The sequence below is a fragment of the Carlito syrichta genome, unplaced genomic scaffold (genome assembly GCF_000164805.1).
Source record: "Carlito syrichta isolate Samal-C Ts95f unplaced genomic scaffold, Tarsius_syrichta-2.0.1 Scaffold304386, whole genome shotgun sequence".
NCBI classification, from domain to species: Eukaryota; Metazoa; Chordata; class Mammalia; order Primates; family Tarsiidae; genus Carlito; species Carlito syrichta.
The window spans coordinates 181,021-206,185 of NW_007248482.1; the positions used below are offsets into that span (position 1 = coordinate 181,021).

The 25,165-nt window shown below is 40.6% G+C and overlaps 1 protein-coding gene across 1 annotated transcript in view; it reads left to right on the forward strand.

The window, feature by feature from the left end:
• Positions 1-24,392, forward strand: part of HIVEP2 (human immunodeficiency virus type I enhancer binding protein 2) — an 84,232-nt gene extending 59,840 nt beyond the window's left edge. Inside the window, exons 4-9 of the mRNA XM_008059827.1 lie at positions 113-5,683; positions 7,228-7,382; positions 10,842-11,017; positions 14,238-14,339; positions 15,143-16,038; positions 21,932-24,392. Of these exons, the coding sequence (XP_008058018.1) occupies positions 500-5,683; positions 7,228-7,382; positions 10,842-11,017; positions 14,238-14,339; positions 15,143-16,038; positions 21,932-22,756 (7,338 nt within the window). The 5' untranslated portion in view covers positions 113-499 and the 3' untranslated portion in view covers positions 22,757-24,392. The remainder of the gene's footprint in view (positions 1-112; positions 5,684-7,227; positions 7,383-10,841; positions 11,018-14,237; positions 14,340-15,142; positions 16,039-21,931) is intronic.
• The last annotated feature ends 773 nt before the right edge of the window (positions 24,393-25,165 follow it).

The window sequence follows — 25,165 nt, forward strand, 5'->3', positions numbered from 1 at the left end:
TGGAGAGAAACATTGTGAATTTGTCTAATTTCTGGTTGGTTTTTTAAAATTGGCTTTGGTTTCTCATTTGATAGCTGTTATGATAATATCTTTCTGTTGTCTTTTCCCTCAGGTCATTTTATCTTAGTGAAGCTGGCAATTGAACTTTGCTCTAGTTGATGGGCAAAATTTCTCCTAGACTATTCATCATCCCAATCTCGTCCTAGTTGAAAGTTTTCAAATGCCATAAGAAATCTTTAGAGATCTGCACTTAGCTTTTGGGTGGACATTGCTACAATGGAGAGAACTGTGTTATAGCCCTGGTCCAAGGACATTACCATCTAATGCCCATCGACTGCAGTGTGGGTGTGGAAGTTTCCAAAGAGAAGGAGCAATCAGCACGCTTGCAGACATCCTGGAACATGGAAGCAACCAAGCTTTAAAAAGCACAGCTTTGGAGACACTCCATGAGTCTGCACGGCTTTCAGGGGAACTAGCACTTAAGACCTTGTGTAACAAAATGGACACTGGGGACACGGCTCTAGGACAAAAAGCTACCTCAAGGTCTGGAGAAACTGATAAAGCATCAGGTAGATGGAGACAGGAACAATCAGCTGTTATTAAGATGAGCACTTTTGGCAGTCAAGAAGGACAGCGGCAACCACAAATAGATCCTGAGCAAATCGGAAACACAGCATCAGCACAACTGTTTGGTTCTGGGAAACTGGCCTCCCCTGGTGAAGTGGTGCAGCAAGTCTCAGAGAAGCAATATCCACCACACCGTCCGAGTCCTTACTCATGCCAACATTCACTCTCATTCCCTCAGCACTCATTGCCACAGGGGGTCATGCACAGCAACAAACCACATCAGAGCCTTGAAGGCCCTCCGTGGCTTTTCCCTGGCCCTTTGCCATCCGTTGCCTCTGAGGACTTATTTCCTTTCCCTATACACAGCCACAGTGGTGGTTATCCTAGAAAAAAGATCTCAAGTCTGAACCCTGCTTATAGCCAGTACTCCCAGAAAAGCATAGAACAGGCAGAAGATGCTCACAAGAAAGAGCACAAACCCAAAAAGCCCGGCAAGTACATTTGCCCTTACTGCAGCAGGGCATGTGCCAAACCTAGTGTACTGAAAAAACACATCAGGTCCCATACTGGTGAGCGGCCATATCCATGCATACCTTGTGGTTTCTCTTTCAAGACAAAGAGCAATTTGTACAAGCACAGGAAGTCACATGCCCATGCAATTAAGGCAGGATTAGTACCTTTCACCGAGTCAGCTGTGTCTAAATTGGACCTAGAGGCTGGTTTTATTGATGTAGAAGCAGAAATACATTCGGATGGGGAACAGAGTACGGACACAGATGAGGAAAGTTCTTTATTTGCTGAGGCTCCTGACAAAATGAGTCCTGGCCCACCTATCCCACTGGACATTGCGAGCAGAGGTGGCTATCACGGGTCATTGGAAGAATCGTTGGGAGGTCCGATGAAGGTGCCGATTTTGATTATTCCCAAAAGTGGGATTCCTCTACCTAACGAGAGCTCTCCGTACATTGGCCCTGATATGCTACCAAATCCGTCTTTAAATACTAAGGCTGATGACTCGCACACAGTAAAACAGAAACTTGCACTAAGACTGTCAGAGAAAAAAGGACAAGATTCTGAGCCATCTCTCAACCTTCTGAGCCCGCACAGCAAAGGAAGCACTGATTCTGGTTACTTTTCTCGCTCAGAAAGTGCAGAGCAGCAGATAAGCCCTCCCAACACAAACGCAAAGTCTTATGAAGAAATCATCTTTGGAAAATACTGTCGGCTAAGTCCGAGAAATGCACTCAGTGTTACAACCACAAGTCAGGAGCGTGCCGCAATGGGTAGGAAGGGCATAATGGAACCATTACCTCACGTAAACACCAGGTTAGATGTCAAGATGTTTGAAGAGCCTGTTTCACAGCTGATCTCAAGCAAGGGTGAACTCGATCCCAGTCAGACAAACATACTGAAATCCACTAAATTCAACAGTGAATCCAGACAGCCCCAGGCTATTCTACCACCTATCAGGAATGAAGGAAAACTCTATCCAGCGAATTTCCAAGGCAGCAACCCGATTCTTTTAGAAGCTCCTGTAGACTCTTCACCCCTCATTAGAAGCAACTCAATGCCAACTTCTTCAGCAACTAATTTAAGTATTCCTCCTTCTTTGAGAGGAAGTCACTCCTTTGATGAAAGAATGACTGGCTCCGACGACGTGTTCTATCCAGGGACCGTGGGCATACCCCCTCAGCGCATGTTAAGAAGACAGGCTGCGTTTGAGCTTCCATCAGTCCAGGAAGGCCATGTGGAGGTCGAGCATCATGGCAGGATGTCAAAGGCTATCAGCAGTTCATCCCTGAAGGAAAAGAAATTGGGTCCTGGAGACAGAGTAGGATATGACTATGATGTCTGTCGGAAACCCTATAAGAAGTGGGAGGACCCTGAAACACCAAAGCAGAGCTACAGGGACATTTCCTGCTTGAGTTCTTTCAAACATGGAGGTGAATATTATATGGATCCCGTGGTGCCATTGCAGGGAGTACCAAGTATGTTTGGAACCACATGTGAAAATCGAAAACGCCGGAAAGAGAAGAGTGTGGGAGATGAAGAGGATACCCCCATGATTTGCAGCAGCATCGTGAGCACTCCTATGGGCATAATGGCTTCAGATTATGACCCCAAACTGCAGATGCAGGAAGGAGTAAGGAGTGGATTTGTCATGGTTGGACACGAGAATGTTTCTCATGGCCACTCTGAACGCTTTGATCCATGTCGACCTCAGCTGCAGTCTGGAAGTCCATCTCTTGGGTCAGAGGAGTCACCTTCAGCCACTGATTCAGACAAGATGTCAGACCTGGGGGGCAGGAAACCTCCTGGAAATGTGATTTCTGTGATTCAGCACACAAACTCGCTGAGCCGACCTAATTCATTTGAAAGATCTGAGTCAGCTGAACTAGTGGCTTGTATGCAGGATAAAGCCCCTTCCCCTTCAGAGACGTGTGACAGTGAGATTTCAGAAGCCCCAGTGAGTCCTGAGTGGGCTCCACCCGGGGATGGTGCCGACAGTGCTGGGAAACCATCTCCATCTCAGCAGGTCCAACAGCAGTCTTATCACACACAGCCCAGATTGGTCCGGCAGCACAACATTCAGGTTCCTGAGATTCGAGTGACTGAGGAGCCTGATAAGCCAGAGAAGGAGAAAGAAGCCCAGAGCAAAGAGCCGGAGAAGCCTGTGGAGGAATTTCAGTGGCCCCAGAGAAGTGAGACTCTGTCCCAGCTCCCCGCTGAGAAGCTACCACCCAAAAAGAAGCGTCTGCGACTTGCAGATATGGAGCACTCCTCAGGGGAGTCCAGCTTTGAATCCGCAGGCACCGGCCTCTCTCGCAGCCCCAGCCAAGAAAGCAACTTGTCCCACAGCTCCAGTTTCTCAATGTCTTTTGAAAGAGAGGAAACTGGTAAGCTCTCTGCTGCTCCTAAGCAAGATGACTTTGGGAAGCATTCAGAGTTTTTGACTGTCCCTGCTGGCTCATACTCATTGTCTGTCCCGGGTCATCACCACCAAAAAGAGATGCGACGCTGCTCGTCAGAGCAGATGCCTTGTCCTCACCCAACGGAAGTCCCTGAAATTCGGAGCAAATCATTTGATTACGGGAATCTGTCCCATGCTCCCGTGGCGGGAACAGCGGCCTCAACGTTATCACCATCCCGGGAGAGGAAGAAGTGCTTTCTGGTGCGACAGGCTTCCTTCAGTGGCTCCCCAGAAATCGCCCAAGGTGAGGCCAGCATGGATCAGAGTGTGAAACAGGAACAGCTGGAACACCTGCATGCCGGCCTCAGGTCCGGGTGGCACCACGGCCCGTCTGCAGTGCTGCCTCCTCTTTCCGCTGAGGACCCAGGAAAACAGGTGGGTCCTTGTGCTCCACTGAACTCAGGACCACTCCACCTGGCCCAGCCACAGATCATGCACATGGACAGTCAAGAGACTTTAAGAAACCCCCTGATCCAGCCAACATCCTACATGGCAAGCAAGCACTTATCTGAACAGCCACATTTATTTCCGCATCAAGAGGCTCTTCCATTCTCTCCCATCCAGAATGCTTTGTTTCAGTTTCAGTATCCTACAGTCTGTATGGTTCATTTACCAGCTCAGCAGCCTCCCTGGTGGCAGGCACATTTCCCACCTCCCTTTGGTCAACACCCTCAGAAAAGCTATGGCAAGCCTTCTTTCCAGGCAGAAATTCATTCTAGTTATCCCTTAGAGCATGTGACAGAGCATGCTGGAAAGAAGTCAGCTGATTACCCACACACGAAAGAGCAGGCCTACCCGTGTTATTCAGGAACATCAGGGTTACACTCAAAGAACCTTCTTCCAAAGTTTCCGTTGGACCAGAGCAGTAAGTCAACTGAAACTCCCTCTGAGCAGATTCTTCAAGAAGATTTTGCCTCAGCAAACGCTGGGCCTTTGCAGTCCTTACCGGGAACGGTGGTTCCTGTTCGGATCCAGACACATGTACCATCCTATGGAAGTGTCATGTACACGAGCATTTCTCAGATACTTGGGCAGAATAGCCCCGCCATTGTCATATGCAAAGTCGACGAGAATATGACACAAAGAACACTGGTCACCAATGCAGCCATGCAAGGGATAGGCTTCAACATTGCCCAGGTGCTGGGGCAGCATGCGGGCTTGGAAAAATACCCCATTTGGAAAGCACCTCAGACCTTACCCCTTGGCCTGGAATCCTCAATCCCCTTGTGTTTACCTTCCACCTCTGACAGTGTGGCCACTCTGGGAGGTAGCAAGCGAATGCTCTCTCCAGCCAGCAGCTTGGAGCTCTTCATGGAAACAAAGCAACAGAAAAGGGTCAAGGAAGAAAAGATGTATGGACAGATTGTCGAGGAGCTTAGTGCAGTGGAGCTGACCAACTCAGACATCAAAAAGGATCTTTCCCGTCCCCAGAAACCCCAACTGGTGCGACAAGGGTGTGCTTCTGAGCCAAAGGATGGCTTGCAGTCAGGGTCATCTTCCTTCTCCTCTCTGTCGCCCTCCTCATCTCAAGACCATCCTTCTACTAGCGTGCCCTCCAGGGAACCATTGCCGCCAGGCAGGGAGATGCTTTCTGGTTCTAGGGGACCCCCTCCAGGGCAAAAGTCTAGTGGGCCTTCGGAAAGCAAGGAATCCTCAGATGAATTAGATATTGATGAGACAGCATCGGACATGAGCATGAGCCCACAGAGTTCTTCGTTGCCAATGGGAGACAGTCAGCCGGAAGAGGAAGGGAAGGACCAGAAGCGGCCTGTCGGCATGCTGGTCCACATGGCCTCTGGCCCGAGCGGGAACATGGCAAACTCAACTCTTCTTTTCACGGATGTGGCAGATTTCCAGCAGATTCTTCAGTTCCCCAGTCTGCGGACAACAACTACCGTGAGTTGGTGCTTCTTGAATTATACAAAACCCAATTATGTGCAACAGGCCACCTTCAAATCCTCGGTTTATGCTTCATGGTGCATTAGTTCCTGTAACCCAAACCCATCGGGATTGAACACCAAGACCACACTAGCTCTTCTGAGGTCCAAGCAAAAAATCACTGCAGAAATTTATACTCTGGCAGCTATGCATAGGCCTGGAACCGGCAAGCTTACATCATCAAGTGCTTGGAAACAGTTTGCTCAGGTAACTTATATTATTTTAGAAAGCACTCTGTTTTGTGGATTTGATTGCAGAGTAGATGAAGTGAAGAATAAAAGGTCTAAAAAATGCAAACGAAGTTAAGGTCAGAGTTGGAACAGTCCTTGGCAACACGGGACTCTCCCAGGAGAGGGAGAAACCACCGACTACCCCTGATTCTGAGGGTTCTGGGGAAAGTCTCAAAGAATGAAAGTGTCTCCTTTACCCAGGTGCCATGGCATTCTAATTCCTGTGTGTTCCTTCCCTCTGACCTGTTTGAGTGACCTAGGAGATCTGCTTTTCTTTGGATGTCAAGAATTTAGGGAATTGTGAAAGGGGTCATAGAACAGCAAGTGAATACTGGAAGGAAAGATCAGAAAGAAGGCCTAAAGGATGTCAGAACGGAACTTACTTTCTCTACATCTCTTTCAAAACTTATTTTTCTGCTGGGCATGGTGGCTCATACCTGTAAACCCAGCACCTTGGGTGGTTGAGGCGGGAGGATTGTTTGAGCCTAGGAGTTCATGACCCACCTGGGCAACATAGCAAGACCTCGTCTCTACAAAAAACAAACAAAAAACACACACACCCAAACAAAAAAATTTAGCCAGGTGTTGTGGCATATACCTGTAGTCCCAGGTACTCACGAGGCTGAGGTGGAAGGATTACCTGAATCCAGGAGGTCAAGGCTGCAGTGAGCCGTGACTGTGCCACTACACGATGTATTTTTCTAAGTTTTTGGCTGGTTTGTTTCTACATGAACAATCAGTGTAAAATTGTAAAAATATTAATAAAAGACATTTTAGAATTTATACCAAATTAATAAGGAAGCAAATGGAGGATTTAAAAGTATTTTTTACTAATGTTATTTTCCCTTCAATAATTTTTAGACTACTTATTTAGTATAGATTATTTTTATTGCTACTTAAAAATATATAATGTAGCCGGGCTCAGTGGCTCAGCCTGTAATCCCACGCCTTTGGGAGGCTGAGGTGAGTGGATTGCCTGAGCCCGCAGGTTCGAGACCCGCCTAGGCAGTGAGACCTCATCTCTACAATAAATCAAAAAATCAGCTGGGCATGGTAGCGCGTGCCTGTAATTCCAGCTACTCGGAAGGCTGAGGCGGAAGGATCGCCGGAGCCCAGCAGGTGAGGCTGCGGTGGCCGGGAGCGGCCACTGCATTCCAGTCTGGGTGACCGAGTGAGACTTCAACTCAAAAAAAAAAGAAAAAAAAAAAAATATATATATATATATAATGTGTCTTTTAAGGCTTTATTAGCGTTGTACGGAGTGAGTACTGAATATGTGTGTGTGTGTGTGTGTGTGTGTGTGTGTGTGTATAACTTTACAAAAACAAAATGATTTTATTCGGTGGAAACTGTCATTCTTCTCTGATTTTATCCCTAGTGTCCTTTGTTTTACAGAATTAGCTCCTGTTCTTTCAGTGTAGTATTTAGGGTCATTTTCCAAGATTATGAAAGAGTGGGGTATAGGGACTACTGTGTCTTAGAGAAAGGATGTGAAAATGGTTCTCTCTTTTTGTCCTACAGATGAAACCTGATGCGTCCTTTTTATTTGGCAGCAAACTAGAACGGAAACTAGTGGGAAATATCTTAAAGGAAAGAGGGAAAGGAGATGTTCATGGAGATAAAGATATTGGATCCAAACAAACTGAGCCAATCCGAATTAAAATCTTTGAAGGAGGGTAAGAAAACATAAATGCAAATGTGAAATGTTCAGTTATAAGTCAAAGTAAATGGTCAAGGATGCCTGCATGAAAAAAATTCTGTCTACCCTGGTTGGGAGTTTCAAGTGAATCCCTTTTCTAGTCACATTTCTGAAGTCTGTCTAGTAATGGATAATGAGTTCATGCCCTTACTTTTAGGACTTGCTTTTAATGAAAATGGCCCTGATGTGTATGGTCCAAACCTCTGCCTTAAGTTTTTGTGTAACTAATTTAATATAAAATCTACTAAATTGGTAGACTCTTTATGTCATTCAAGTTTTTTCATTCTTTGATTTTTTTATGGGAATTTGTGCTATTAATGGGCCTATTTTTATTCTATGCTTACAAAAATGAAATCATGCACACTCATATATAATCCTAAGAATTGGTTAATTTGTTTGATTGGTTGCTTTTCTGATCATCTAAACTGCATACTTTAGTGGAATTTCACCAGTTCCATCAACATCCTTTTTCTATTCCAGGATCCAGGTCAGGGTACCACATTGCATTCAGTTGTCCTGTCTCCCCAATTTCCTCTAGTCTGTGACAATTTCTCTGTATTTAGGAATTTATTTTTAAATGTTGAGTTCTAAGTCACAGAAATTCAAGAAATAAGGTTCAATGACCTTGTTATCTGTATAGTTAAGAAAAATTACACATATTTGTAATGCCTAACTTTAGCTTTTGATGGAAACTTATCTTTAATTCAGTCACATGGAAGGAAAAACCTACTTAGGATTTTAAATTTTAATAAGTTTAAAGTACACTAACCACACTTGGGAGATTAAGATGTAACTAGCCTTATCTCTACAACAAATCTACAATTTATGTATTTTCATGAGCACAAATTTATTCCAGTTATATTTGGAGAATAAAATAATGTTATTTGTTTGACTGTAAGATATTGAATGTTTAGTGAGATGAGATATTGATTTCTCACATAGTGTTACCAGTTTGGAGAGGTATTATTCCAATTGGTTCTGCCCCCTTTGGATGTGTCTAGTATTTTCACCACTAAAATCCTAGATGTATGTAGTCATGAAACTTGTCTCAGTATTTTTTGACACCCGCCATCTTTTAACACAAACGAGAGAAATATAGATTTTATCTTTCCTCAGAGACTGAGAGGTCCCTGTGACTGAATCAACCCTCTCACTCAGCAGTCTTCTTCATAGCAGTGCACTTGCACCAATAGATTAGCGAGACCTTCACAGTTACTGTATGCTTTGGGGAGCCCATCTCCACTCACGAAGGACACAAGTGAAAAAGCGTATGTGAACATTTTATTGCTGTGTTTTGATGATCCAAGAGGATTGTGCCCGTATTCCATTGCCTCCTCCTTCCATTGCCCTGTGTTATGGGCTCTGTCCCAGCCATTTCCGAATCCCTGGCCCAATTTCTGCCTGGTGGTTATCGAATGTTCTTTTTAAACAGTGTGTCACCTCCCCTTATTTGGTGATTGCAAAATGATAACTTAAAAGAAAAGTATTACAAACCAAATTTTTAAGTGTATATGATTCATATGTTATCTAAGTGATAGGTTTAATAATTTAGTTAAAGGATCTTTAAATTATTGTTTTCAAAATCCATTAATTCTTCTAATAAGTAGATTTATGTTTCTACAAGTCTGTTGTATGGTAAATATTTTATTTGTACAGATTTTTCAAATAAATAGATATTGCATACTATATTTTATATCATCTGCATATCATATTTTATACAGAATTTTGCTGTATTTCCATTATGGAAGCAAGTTAATTAGCTATAAAACATTGTGAATGCAATTATATTATTTGACAATATAATGATATGCCATCACTATGATGATGGGCTATAGTAAGCTTGAAGAATATTAGCTTTCTTTAAAATTATTTATTTTATTCTCTATCACATAAGCAATTTCATGTAGTTAGGGGCAGAGAATAGTAAAGTTGAAAGGTGAAAGATATTTTACATCTTTATATTTTTCTCTATTGTAAAAGACAATGGTATTTTGAACTTTCAGATAAAGTGTTGTAAAAGTATCTACAAATTCAAATAATTTTAAAGAACAAGTTGAAGTTGAAGTTCCTTATAAAAGGAGAAAACATTAAAGGAACCAAAGGCATGCAAAATTGATTATTCATATATTTGACTCTACTTAGCTCTCACCTGGATCAGTACTGAGCAAAAAGTAGATACTGTTAGGATTAAGTAACATTCACAGCAGAGTTGGTATTTAAATATGTGGATGAATTCTCCTTATTAAAAATTATTCAATGGATTGGATAATTAAAGCTAAATTTGTTTTTATTCCTGTTGGAGGATTTTATTCCCCAAATAGGGAAGTTGCAATGCTTTTAGCATGTAGAAAACTATAAATCTAGTGCCTTTAAGTAAATTCACAGTGAATTAGGGCATTTTGCATGTCAGTTTGCCTCTGGAAGTTATAAAAGAACCCTGAACAAGGAATATCTTTCCAAAAATGACATTAGATTCATAATTCTAGCTTAGCTGTGATTTAACAGATAGCTATATTCATTGAATTATTCAATAAAATGCTACTAGACTCCATGATAGATCATGCTTTATTTTATTCTAAGCAAAGTGGAATGGTTGAGCACTGGATAGGTTTCTTCCCTTGATTATTAAAGGAAACACTTAAGACTTTGTTCATCTAACCAATTTGATTAAACTAGATGACCTCAGATATCCTTTCAGACATCTCTATGAAAGCCTTCTGGAAGCAAATGCAAATTTGATTAAAAATAGAATCTCTAGTTTTCATTATGTAACAGTACCTTCAAGAAGCCAGTTGAAATTTAGACTCCACGTTAGTACAGATTCATGGTCTTTGGGAAGAACAGATCAAATCTGTAGACAACAGTTGGTGAGCTGAGCTCAGCCTGTGTAAACTAGAAATTTCTGAGGCACCCTCGTGCCAGGATTGTAAAAATAGAATAGGAACTTGCAATGAAGAATTATATTATCAGTTATACTTATTTTAGCAAACTTAGGAGGTTGTGTGTGTTGTACATGCATAGTTTCGATGATGTAATGTTAACAAAAAATACATGATGAATATATTGGCATGCTTTTTGGATGTCCCGTGATTGGAGGCTATACTAGAATCCAGTCCAAAGGTCTACAATTCTTTGAAGCTTATGTAAACCCATTTGAACATCTATTCCCTAAGTCTATACATTTACATGTAATAGTGAAACCAATTCCATTTTGAATTCCATGTAGAATTCCATTTAGTTTACAGGGCCAAATCTATTATCTAGTTTTTTCAGCCACTTACTGCATAAATTTTGCAGGCTTCATGGAAGTAAAGTTGAATACTTGTTTGTAAAAGACCCTCATAAAAAATCTGCCATGCATATAATTAGCTCTCAGTTTGATATATAACATGCTGAGAATATTTTAAAACACACTGGATTCCCCCTTTTTAAACAGGTATAAATCAAATGAAGATTATGTATATGTCAGAGGACGTGGACGTGGAAAGTACATTTGTGAAGAATGTGGGATTCGCTGTAAGAAGCCAAGCATGCTCAAAAAACATATCCGCACCCATACTGATGTTCGGCCTTACGTATGCAAGTTATGTAACTTTGCCTTCAAAACAAAAGGTAGAAATCTGACTTTTTTGAAAGGAAAAGTACTCTTCTTATGGTTATTTTATATTTATATATTTTATATTTGTTTATATATTTTGTATTTACTTTATGTTTTACACTATTTTATAACCAACCCCCATCAACAATAAAATGGTTTTATTTGTAAAAATATGACTCTATGAAATGTATTTTCTCTTCATGTAAGTGATCAAAGGATGTATGTGAGACTGTGAGGCTCCTTTTATGACCTAATTAAGAGCTATAGACTTAGGTCCAGGCCAGTTGTCTCCAAAGGAAGTGGCTAAGAATTGTCTGGATAGCTATTACTTCATGTTGGAAATGTGATGTGGTCTAGATAATATTTGCACCGGTATTGAAATACTGCACATGCGGTGATATTAGAAAAGCAAGGCAGCAGCTGGGAAGAAAACATGGTCAGTCTCAAGATTATAAATAATGTAGAGATCCACAGATTCCCAGGTGGGCCCCTCCATCCACAGTTGCATTAATTATGCATAGAAATTTGATAGCTTATGTTCCGTGTATTTATCAGCACAGAGACATGTTCTTACTCTCAGGCCACAGCTGTTAATCTTATAAAACTAGAACTTGCCTTGAAACATTTTTTTAAAATTTGTTTTTAATGTGTAACTTACATAAAAATATTTTGCTTAAGAAAGTATCTTTTTATAAAATGATGAAAATGTTCATAAACCCAATATTCTCAGAATACAAACAATAGTGAATTAGAGGTTGTTTGGCCTTTGTAGAAGTGTGTTTTGCATTAGATCTACTGGATACTGTATGCACCTTCTCACCAACCTCACATCATTTCCAATGTTTTATCTTTAAATTTGCATTCTAATTAATCTGCTCTAATGCCTATTAAGAAAAATAAAATATCAAGTAAAATAATCTCTGGTAGAGAAATGTATTCCTATTTTCTATTAGAGCCAAAAATCCTAAATTGTTGTATTTGTTCCAGAAATGGAACATATCTGTCAACATATCTTTTTCTTCTTTATTAAAAAGGTATTTGTATTACTGGAATGCCTCATTTGAAGCTGAAAAAGAGAGAAAGTGTGTTCATTTGCATTTCAAAAGAAATAAATACCATTCACCTTTGCATAATCAACCCTTTTAAATAGAACTTTACTAAGAGAATCCCTAGAAGATAAGAAAATGAAAACTCCGATTTTAGGAACTGCAAATTCACTAATTACAAATCATATCTTCCTTGGGCATTAGAATTTGCTGAGGATATAGTTGTGTGGAAAACTGGATGAAGAAATGACACATTTCTAGATATCTAAAAAAAAATCAAATTAAGTCTGGCTCTGAATCATCATCATGCAGGAAATAATTTATTCTTGGTCATTATTGGCGTTTCCTTGTCACCCTTTGGGAATGTGCAAATGTCTCAGAATCTTAGAATGAGAAAAACAACATGGGAAACCCTGCCAGTTTTCACCTCAGGCCGAAATGCCTGTTTTCCAAACTCACATCATCCTCTGAGCACAGGAGTGCCCTTGCAGGGGCAAGTCCCTTCTTTTTGCCTCTGCCAATTTTTCAGGCCTCCCTCTCCACTCTCCTTCTCTGCCCTTGCCCTAGTACATTACTTTAGAAGCTCATAACTTCAACAAGCCAAAGTAAGGGTGGGTTTGTTTCAGACTCCTATTTCTAGCTGCAAACATATTCTGAAAATGGGAGTCCGAAGCCTGACTATCCTTGGAATGGGTGGAGAGAAAAATATAGAAGAAATACATATTAAGATCTAAATAAACTATCTTGACACACTTAGCATCCACACCCATACACATACACAGTGTATTTGCACCCTGGCAGAAGCAGAGGATTTCCATTAATTTATAGATACATTTCATTAATGGACAGATTTAAGAATTATTGATATGTCTATAAGATTTTTGAGCTCCAAAAAGTTATAGATATAATTTTTTGATAAATAAGAACAATAGGATCCTGGAAATATTTGTGTTTAGAAAGATCAAAAAAGCATGTAAAATTTATAAGTATATAAGCAATAAGCAAATAATAAAGCAATATAAGTAAAATAATAAATAAGTGTCCCAGTTTAGAATTGTGGCTTACATATTACATTAATAGTGACCTAAACATCCCTGCAAGAGGAACAAATGATGTCAGCGTGTTGAGTTTCTACGGCAATTTCAGGGAGCCTTCTCTTAAAGCATTGCTAAAACATCATCAAAGAGCACGTATAATATTATGGCCATTTCTAATGAAGTGGATATAAAGGCCCCTTAAACTGAATTTATTCCTGAATGTCTTGATAAATTACATGGCATAGAATTTTACATATTATGTATGTGTGTGTGTGTGTGTGTGTGTATGTGTGTATAATTTTTTTCAATAGAGTCTAGGTCAAGGGTGATTGGATCATTGTTTCCAGAATTTCTCACATTTCATACAGCAACTAAATAAATCTACATATACATATATACATACACATACACATATGTATATATGTGTATAATTGTACATGTGTATAATTGTACATGTCTCCTATCATTCTTAGCATGATAGGAGTCTCAAGACAAATCAAAAGGGAATATTGCTGCTCCAGAATTTTAGAAACTGCTATCATAAAGCTTGCTAACATATGCCAGATGGATAGGTACTAAATACTGGAAATAATGCTTAGTTGGCTAAATATTTGTATGGCTCTTTGAATGCACCAACAAGGTTGACCCCACCTAGTTGTGTATTTTTTCTTCTGACCAGTAAGGATCCTTGGAGGTTAATCTGTATCTGATTAATGTCAGAAAGTCTGGGGTCCACTGGGTGTGCTGAGAATGTTATATTCTAAAATATCTCCAAGGAGTGTGACCAGCTTGTGTTGTTCTGTGTATGTGGAATCCCAGGAGTCTGGTGCATTTGGATAGATATGGTCCCTTTTCAGGCAGGGAAGCCTGGGATCTGCAGTCTTGCTTGGAGCCTACTCTTTAAAAGATGTGACTCTGGACTTCTACACATCTTCTAGAATGAAGAAATACTGAGATTGAGCCAAAGCTCACAGGGATTGATATCTTCAGAATTCAAATCCTTTTTCTTAAGTCTGAAGCAAGGGGTAGTGGATAGAAACAAATCTATGTTATGTGATGAACGTAATGAAATTATTTCATTTCTCAATGAATTTACGTTTTAGTAACCAGTTATTCTCCCCCCCCCCCTTTGTTTGGGCTATGTTTTTTAGGAAACCTGACAAAGCATATGAAATCTAAAGCACACATGAAAAAATGCCTGGAATTAGGAGTCTCCATGACATCAGTGGATGATACAGAAACTGAGGAAGCAGGTATATCATAATTTAGTTGACAGACCTTTTCCCTATGCACACTGGAGCTCTGTGGCCAAGGTGGTAAAATAAGTTTATATATATTTTTTAAAACTGATCACATTTCATTTTATGAAATATTAAATATAGAAAATAAATCTGACAACTGAATTGCTTGAAACCTACTGAGTAGAAATAAACACATTTCAGTTTTGACTCTGGAGGGAAAGAGGCCTTACTATGAAAATACTTCTATCTAGAGTCATGAAGGAAATATAATTGCACTTGTGTCATGATAGCGATTTAAATTTTATGAGGCTTTTTGGGAAATTTAAAAGTGTTTTAATGTGCTAATATTCCTATCAAGTGGAAGCCCAATAGGAAAATATTAACCTCAATAGAGAACCTGGGGAGGTTGGACAAACCTCCTGAGATACACCGATTATACATACGTTTGCACCTGCACCTGTACAGACAGGTAGTTGCTTTTCCTTTTCTTCTAGCATCATCATTAAAATTATCCATACTCATTTGTTGCGGGTTTTCTATGAGTAGGGTGATACCTGAGATATAAGGTCCTACTCTGGAGTCCTTATTGTAAGTTGAGAATGTTTATATACCACATATGTACATCAAAGGATAAAACCAATACAAGGTCACATAGGCAAATGTCTCATGAAAGTTATGGAGTTCAGAGATATAGCTGTGTCTGGGGGCTAGAAGTTTGGGGAAGGCTTTGGGGAAGAGAAGAGAAGGGCCTAAGTAAGCTTCTAACTTTGACATGTGGATCTTGATCTCCATTATCTTTGTTCAATTTGTTTCAGAAAATATGGAAGATTTGCACAAAGCAGCTGAGAAGCATAGCATGTCCAGCATTTCAACTGATCATCAGTTCTCAGATGCTGAAGAATCAGATGGTGAGGATGGAGATGATAATGATGATGATGATGAAGATGAGGATGACTTTGATGACCAGGGAGATTTAACACCAAAAACAAGATCAAGAAGCACCAGTCCCCAGCCTCCTAGGTTCTCCTCCCTGCCTGTGAACGTTGGCACCGTACCCCATGGCGTTCCTTCAGATAGTTCTCTGGGACATTCTTCATTGATCAGCTATTTGGTCACTTTGCCAAGTATTCAGGTTACTCAGCTTATGACACCCAGTGACTCCTGTGAAGATACCCAGATGACAGAATACCAGAGGCTATTCCAGAGCAAAAGTACAGACTCGGAACCAGACAAAGACAGGTTGGACATACCTAGCTGTATGGATGAGGAGTGCATGCTGCCTTCAGAGCCAGGCTCCTCTCCTAGGGACTTCTCACCCTCAAGCCACCATTCCTCACCAGGATATGACTCTTCACCTTGTCGAGATAATTCACCAAAGAGGTATCTGATACCCAAAGGAGATTTATCTCCCAGAAGACATTTATCACCTAGGAGAGATCTGTCACCCATGAGACATCTTTCACCAAGAAAGGAAGCTGCATTGAGAAGAGAGATGTCCCAGAGGGATGTTTCACCAAGAAGGCATTTGTCCCCAAGGAGGCCAGTGTCTCCTGGGAAAGACATCACGGCAAGAAGAGACCTCTCGCCCAGAAGAGAGAGAAGATACATGACCACCATACGAGCACCATCTCCCAGAAGGGCTTTATACCATAACCCACAATTGTCCATGGGGCAGTATTTGCAAGCAGAGCCAATTGTATTAGGGCCTCCTGTAAGTATAATTCACTCTCTTTAATATATGTCAAAGCACATTGGAGCCTCTTGATAACACACTGGTGGGGGATTTATTATAACATGGGTATCTACATGGCAAGGAGTGAACGTGGTTACTGAAAACAGCAGGAAGGCATTTTTACTGCATGCTATAGTCAGTCATATGGTTGTGGCAGTACCCCAAATGGATTATTGTATCAGAGCAGTGGTGTATTTCCAGCTAGGGGCAGGTGAGGCCTTTCTGAGGGGTATCTAAACTTAACTAATTATAGACCTGAGTTGAAACCTTTTTGTGAATAAATAGGGCGAAGTCTTCGGAATGCCTGGCTGCATAGGCAGACACTCACAGAGACATTTAGGTATCAGTCATGTAACTCTTCATCAGGTAAGGATTCTGATTCAGATGTTAGCCTTGACTTCCCAAACTTTAAAAAAAAAATACACTCATTATCTTGCCCAGCATGAATGGATGTGTGAAACTGGTTGGGTTCAGGGAGAGGAGAGAATACACTTAGTATGTTCATACCAAGAGAACACACTTGGTATGTTCAAAAGCATGAACATATCTGCTTTTCTAGCCATTACCTCCGAGGGCACTTGCTGAGGGAGAGCCTGGGCCCTAAGAAAACAGGAAGTCAGGAAAGCAGAGGGAGGATGTAGAGGAGATTTCTATGACATACCTTCATCATAAATTGGGATAACGGCAATGGCGACCATGGATTACTCTTAAGCAGTAAGTTTAATGCAAATTTATAGCAGAGCACCTGTCCTGCCTCATTCCATGGCTCAGCAGACCATGGTGTCTCTTTCACTTTGTGTAAGATTTTAAAAAATGAATAGAGTGGACACAGCATAGACAAAGGAATGGTACCTCTGGAGTTTGTTTGCTTTAAGTGTGTTTTTATTTTCCGATCTCTACTCTTTCTTGTACCTTCTTTGTTCTGGATTTCTGCTGTCATTCGCATCAACACCATCCTTCATGGACAAAGGAAGCACTGCCAGCTCCCAATTCTGTCTTACCACTGCCCTGGTAGCGGTTCCTTCTCTCTCATCACCTTTCACCACTCTGAATCCTGAGCTGAGGCTGTCATTTCTGAACTTTAGGAAAGTTGCTACATTCCACTATCCAGTCCCCAGCACCCTCTTTTCATAAGCCTAGTACCAACTCTGTTATGATGGTACATATCCTGCAGAAACATACACTGCAATAGGGACCTAACTTATTTGTCAAGCTAATAAATTAGCAAGCTAAGAAAAACAGGTAATTTCCACAGGTTTTGGTGTCTTAGCAAAAGTACAAAGAAGGGATCTTCTGCAGTTTATGCCATTACAGCACATTTAGAGAACTGTAAATCCCCCAGATCGTGGGGTACCGAGTCTGGGGTAGCAAATGCTATCCCCGGAACAGGTGCAGTGATGCTGGCTGGTGTGTTAGATGAGCCTCTTGCAGCCATCCCTACAGCTCCTGCTTTGGCACTGACCAAGGGGATTGAGACTGTGGCATTTGTGAGATGGTAGGACATATTCAGTCAATCGCAGTCATAAAAAATAAGACTTTAGTGCAGATACACTGTGATTATAAAAAGTTATAGCAACCCACAGTCAACTTGAGCAAAGGCATTGGAAGGTGGACTAAAGGTGTTCATCTAATTTGGGGATATATGCCCAGAAAGTTGTTGAAAAGAGATTGGTTTTACCAGTCACTGAGTTTGCACCAACGTGTCCACTTTATTCATTATTTAAAATCTTACACAAATTGAAAGAGACACCATGGTTCGCTGAGCCATGGAATGAGGCAGGACAGGTGCTCTGCTATAAATTTGCATTAAACCTACTGCTTAAGAGTAATCCATGGTCGCTATTGCCGTTATCCCAATTTATGATGAAGGTATGTCATAGAAATCTCCTCTACATCCTCCCTCTGCTTTCTTGACTTCCTGTTTTCTTTTTTCTTTCTTTTTTTTTTTTTAGACTTCCTGTTTTCTTAGGGCTCAGGCTCTCCCTCAGCAAGTGCCCTCCGAGGTAATGGAGTTGTTTGTTTGTTTTTGTGTTTAAATACCAGCTCACCTGAGTATTTAATAGAATTTTTAAGCTTTACCATTTATGAAGCCTTTGGACTATTACCCAGTTTAATTCTCTTTAGAGGATTTATAGCCTGCCACTCTGATCACAGAATAGATCTGGAAGTCCTTCGTGAAGCAAGGGCGGTGGATCCCAAGCAATTCTCATTTTATGCCTTCTCATACCATTTTGAGGGACAGAGGAGAATTTTCATCTTTCTGTGACATATGTACAAGATCCTGTGGTCAGAGAAAAGTAGAATTGACATACTATGAGAGAGATTTCTCCTTAATGCCATAATAAATGAAAGCTTCATCCTCTCTGAATAATGTATGAAAATATCAAATTGGAATAATTCTAAAAATATGCCTTTTTGATAGAAGTTCTGTTTGCAATGCAATGTCTTTTTGCCTAACATTGATGGAGGCCTCACGGGACAGTGACCATAGTGTGAAGGAATCTCGTAGCCCAGCATGACATTCACTCTGGCTCAGTCTGGGATGATGGTGATCATGGGGAACAGATTTGGAGGAGACAATATGCAGTCACTAGGATTTCTACCACCCTGCCATTTCTGCCTGAAAGCCCTCTGGTTAGTTTTAATTTTAAGATAAAAAGATAGTATAAAAAGATAAGAGTCTTTTATCCATTTATTCAGTAAATATTTTTGAGCATCTATTATGTGTGGCTCAAGGATGAGGATGAAATAATATGGCTTCTGGCCATGTCTTTACAAAAATTACATTTCCTTTTCAAAGTTCTGGTAGATAAATAGCAAGATGAAAAACAAAGATGTGGCCAGGTCTTCCATCCCAGTGTGGTGTAGATGAAGATTGTGTCTAGTGAAGCAGTCAGCATTCAGTTCTGTCCCTTGTTATCTGTGTGATGTTAGGCAGATAACTTGACCTCCTGGACACAGTTTCTTAATCTGTTTGTGGTAGCCAGGGTGGTGGGCAGATTTTTATCCCTGGAAGAATGTGCCACTCAGCTGTAAGGAATGCAGTGGGCTGACAGCCTCCTGCTGGTATGTCCTCACCTTCAGAACAGGCCTGTCTTCAGGCCAAGGCCATGCTGTCTCTGCAGCCCCAGCCAGTGACTGAGCACAGATGGGTCACCTCTCCCTTCACCTTCACAGCATTAGTTCCCCTGCTCCTTGCTGCCCCCAGGGAATCTCTTGCTCTCCCACCTCCTACGTTGCATTTGTTTCCGGAGTCCCTACTGACACACTGCTGAAAAGGTGGGAAATCAACAGATCTGTACATGGGATATAGGGGTATGTGTGTGTGTCTACAGTCTGTACTCACATACATATAACATGGTTCACTCTTGAATTCATTATTCGTTTTTCCATAGCAAAACTTTTCTTACTGAAATTAAGATGTTAAATAAGAGTTTATCCACTTCTGATAAGGCCCAAATTACAAGACAACAGGACAGCAAAACACAGTAAAAACCAAAGCAGAGGACACTTGCTGGGTGTTTCTTTGGTGGGTGAAGAAAGAAGGGCTAGGAGGAGAGAGGATGTGTGGAAGTCCCTGGCGGGGTCTGGAGTGAAAGTGGGTGCATGGTGGAAACTCTCCTTGTACACTTACTTCTCTGGCTGAAATCACTTCATTTCTGATCAGTGAAGGACTGAATTGGAAACTTTCCTTAGTAACACCAGTAAGACTTTATTGGATTTGGAACATGTTGACTAGTATTGTAGTTTGAGAGAACAATTTATTACTCCCTTTGTCAGCATGGAATCAGGAGGTCAATAGCATCACATGATAGGACATCTCTCTCTCTCTCTCTCTCTCTCTCTCTCTCTCTCTCTCTCTCTCTCTCTCTCTGACTCCCTGGGTTCCCTCGCATGTCTCCCTTCTGATGAGGTGTATGCAGTAGACGTCATAGAACAGCAGCCAAAGTAAAATGGAAAAATAACGAAATTGCATTTTATTTTAAACTTTGAATCTGTGTTTAACTGCGATTAAAAAAAAATTCACTGGATTTTCTTCAAAGAGTGTTATTGTAGATATTACTGATCTTCCACCTGAAAAAGAGACATGCATTTTTCTAAACCAGAATAAATACAAGGAGAATTTTGTATGTGTGCAGTATTTAAATCCTTTCTCATACCATAAAATCCCCACCTTTCCTAGCTTCTGAGGTCATGGTGACCATAGGATAGATGATTATACCATGTCACTCACACTTTTAGGAGAAGTCATGTTTCCTTCCAGCTTGAATAAGGTGCGGCCCAGAGCAGGGTAAGGGCCACAACTGGCAGAGAGTAGCAGAAACCATGCATAATTTATAGCTTCTAAGCCAGTCTCATGATCTAAATAGATCTGGATGAATCCTTGATGGCAGAGAACATACCTTGAGTTTTAGAAACAAAACGTCCTTGAAATGAGTTAGCACATTTTTTCCTCTCTCCTCGACTACTGTCATATTGTATAGGTTTATATTTACTTTAAATTCTCAAAGAATAAAAAATAAACAGAGTCTCTTTTAGATGAAAATCCATTTTAGAAAAAAGAATCATAGTAATTGATGCCTGATAATCTCATTAAACCCAATAACCCAACAATGTAAATTATATTTCACTACAGAAAGAATGTAGAAAATAAATTCCCCATTTTCAGGTCTGGGTTCATGAAATCTGTAATTCTAGCTCAAAATTTTAAGTATCCTTAATTCATTAATTGCCAAGAAGATATTTAGTGGAAATAATAGTATAAACAAAATAATGAAGACACAGTCATCTCTGGTTCCCAGCTATGTAGTTGAATATAATACAACTTATATTCACTGATGGATACTTCTCTGATGGATAATTTTCTTATTCAAATTGCTATGCAGCTGAGCGTGGTGGCTCACACCTATAATCCCAGCACTTTGGGAAGCTGAAGCAGGAGGATCACTTGAGGCCAGGAGTTAGAGGCCAACCTGTGCAATACAGTGAGGCCTCATCTCTGCAAAAAATAAAAAATAAAAAAATTAGCCGGGCATGTTGGTACACACCTGCAGTGCCAGCTATGTAGGAGGCTGAGGTGGAAGGATGGCCTGAGTCCAGGAGGTCAAGGCTGCATTGAGCCATGATTGTGCCACTGTACTCCAACCTGGGTGACAGAGTGACACTCCTAACCAACCAAAAAAAAATTGCTACTGATGTCAGATTTAAGTGGCCTTGATTTGTGATTTGATGAAGAAGCTAGTCTTCTGCATTGAACATCTCTTGAGCAGGAATTCATTATTTTAGACCGATATCTTTAACTTTGGAGGAACCAGTTTGTGGGTCCTCACTACCACTTTGTCATCGGTTCTGTGGAAAACTTTTCTAAAAAGCTAGCTTTCAAGCTTGTCACTCCAATTATACTCATCAACACTTAAGAAAAACATTACAAATCTGTCCAGTATATAAACAGATGGTAATATTTTCTACTTCCTTTTGAATTTAAAATCTATTATTAGTGTTTATTAGTGTTTTTTACTCAGCAACCTTTTTTCTGATAATTATCCGTTATTTTATTTTCATTCTCTTTTTTATGAAAAAGACAATCTGAAATGTGTCTCTGTACCTAGTAGAAAACACACCGACTGCTTTATCATCTTGCTGTTTAAAAACAAAAGTCTCTTCTTACAGGCTGGCACCTTCATTCAGGTATTATCAAAGACACCAGAGACATCGCTTTTGTTCTGAAAAATGAAAAACGAATGAAAAGATCAGGGAGTGAAGCCTACCCAAGTAGTGAATGCATGCGTAGAGTGGGTGGATGAATGAGGTAGCCGAACTAAGAGTAAAGATGGCGAGATCTGACCTGTGCGCTCTCTGTTTCCCTGTGCAGAATTTAAGAAGAGGATTACCTCAGGTTCCTTACTTCAGTCTCTATGGAGACCAAGAAGGTGCTTATGAACATCCAGGCTCCAGCCTTTTCCCTGAGGGTCCTAATGACTATGTCTTCAGTCATCTTCCACTCCACTCTCAGCAACAAGTGCGAGCTCCTATCCCCATGGTGCCCGTTGGTGGGATCCAGATGGTTCACTCCATGCCACCGGCCCTTTCCGGTTTACATCCTCCACCCACATTGCCTCTGCCAATGGAGGGCTCCGAGGAGAAGAAAGGCGCTTCTAGGGAGTCCTTGGCCAAGGACCCCTATGGGCTTTCGAAGCAGCATGAGAAGCGAGCTCCTCACGCTTTGCAGTCACCCGGTCCACCTAGCGCCCCCTCCTCTCCTCGGCTACTGATGAAACAGAGCACTTCGGAAGACAGCCTGAATGCGACAGAGCGGGAACAGGAGGAAAACATACAGACTTGTACAAAAGCCATTGCCTCTCTCCGGATTGCCACAGAAGAGGCAGCTCTGCTTGGGCCAGATCAGGCAGCACGGGTGCAAGAGCCCCACCAGAAACCCTTGGGAAGTGCACATGTTAGCATTAGACACTTTAGTGGAGCTGAGCCAGGGCAGCCCTGTTCCTCAGCCACCCACCCTGACTTGCATGACGGTGAAAAGGACAATTTTGGTACATCACAGACTCCATTAGCTCACTCCACGTTTTACAGCAAGAGTTGTGTGGATGACAAACAGTCGGACTTTCACAGCAGCAAGGAATTATCTTCAAGCACAGAGGAAGGCAAAGAACCTTCATCAGAAAAGAGTCAACTACATTGATCTAAGATGCATGGAGACTTTCATTTCCACATTTTCCCATTTTTTTGTTTCTGTTTTTCTAGAAATAGAGGTAATCAAGTTTATAGCATGCCTGTCCTAAGTTACAGTAGTTTGCTATTATATATACTTTTGTTATATCAAAAGAATTAGGTAAATTAACAAGTCATCATGAGCCTGACCAAAACAAAATTTGAAATTAACCTATTGGGTCTGGTACTTTTAAAATTGTACAGATGTTTGTGCCTTTTCTTTACTTTGCTTATATTCTTATAAGCATTTTTTAGCAGTAATTTGTACATATTTTAGAATTTGTGTATCTGCTTTGTAATAAATGTAATTTCTTTCCTTTTTTGGACACTTGGATCTAAATGATGTAAAGCAAAACAGCATCAATATATATGTGAGGTTGCACTAAAACATATTTTTATATGATTAAAACTGAACAGCTTTTATGTACAGCTCTGATTCTGTAATACTAATATTTATTTACTTTGTTTCATAAATTGTACATTTTTTCTTAATGTTGTGGATTGCTTTTCTATGTGAAGCATGGGATTTACTGTTGCGTAACTAGAACAAAAATGTACATTGTAAACAAAATATTTAAACTAGAGTATCTTATTCTGCACTTATGCATTAGTTTAAAAAAAAGATAAAGGATGTATCAGTCAGTTCTTAATTCTTGTATATTTTTTTGTCTCTTGTTTGCTGGATTGACTATAACTTAAGTGCTGATTGTGATTTTAAACTGATAGTACCGTAAAGCATTAAAGTAAACAATGTGCTATTGTGAGTTTTTCAAAGCTTTATAAATCAGTTATAAATAATATTAAAAGTATTTGGTCTTATGTGAACATGTTGATCTATATACTCATCTAAAATATGGGAAAACATTCCGCCCCATGTAAATATGTACAAGTGCATCACTGGTACAATTTTATGTAACTCAGTTGGACACTAGGTTGCTACAGACCTATGCTAGGTGTCTTTAAAAATTAAAGTGACAAAGCACATGGGACTGTGTAGAGCTTGGTTATCGGCCGGCCCGGTGGCTTGGCAGGCAGTGCTGTGCGCTGTCCACGGAGAAGACCTGTCCTTGGTTCTTGCTGCACAGGATGGCAACTGGAACTAAGGCTACACAGAGGGTCGCACTTGAACTCTGAGGGTTGGGTGTGGAGGCAGGGAGGGCGGAACTGGAGACCGGCTCCCCAGCTCTTCCTGTCAGCCAGTCCACGTGGGAACAGGGTTAACATCTGCGTTAGGGGAGGTCACCTTACCCTTTTGCATGGGGGAAGAGTGTCACACTCCTGGCTATCTCAGGGGGAATGGGGAAAAGAGTCTTTCAAGGGCAAAAAACTCGTGGGAGGATGATGTTTGTTGTATATGACACTCAGAATGGCTTTTGGTTAGTGTTGAGAGTTGGAAGAGCCTTTGTCTGTAGGTCCAGAAAAGTGGAAGAGAGGGAGGGTACAACATGTGCACATTCACGCACATGTGTGTGCACGCACACACACACAATCTGGGTTATCTCTGTGCTATATAGTGGATTATAATTCTGTGAAACCAAGTTTGTATATTGAATTACATTAAGGAGTGTTCTTTAAAAAGAGAAATAAATATACAATTACATGCTTGAGGTGTCTAGTTCTTATGTGTTATTTTACATTTTGATTTTCCAATTTTGCTTCTAAAGAAATGTTGATACTACTGACATACCATCTGTGCTTTTAATTACTAGGCTCTGCCCATCCTGAGGTATGCTTTTAACAAGTGAGAAGACAGTCCTTGATTTCCACAGTTCATCTGATTTGAACAGACAGAGGTTGACAATGTGTGGACCGTAGAGATGGACACACCCAAACCTAGGCATGGTCCTGGGCAGTGTACGTTGTATCTGAACAGTCATAAATCAAGCAAATTATCATTTTCCCTTCTGCCTGTTAGCATGCATCTGGATTTCCACGAGGAAAACTTCTTTATTTCTGCCAAGGTGACTAAAGTAAAAACCAACCAAAATACACCATAAGATATCCACAAAATCACAGTCCTTCTAATACAAAAAATAGAACCTACTTATTGATGAAAGCAGAGAAACTCATTAAAGGTCAAATCTATCAGTATTTCCACTATAAAAATCTCAAGTTAGTGGATTTACAATGTACTTATTTTATTTTATGAGCCAGACTGTCTTTTTAAACTATGTTCTACAAAGGTAAATTAAAGGTCAACACAGTCTAATATCTGTCTCTTACCAGGAAGAACTATAAAACATTTTGATTGTATAGGAGGATCTGTGTGTCTTTTTCCTCATTGATGTGTATGTGTGATCCCAGTCCAAATCAAATCACTCTGTTTCCTCCTCTATCTAATTCATCATTCATGTATTCACTCATAAAACAGTTTTTAGGT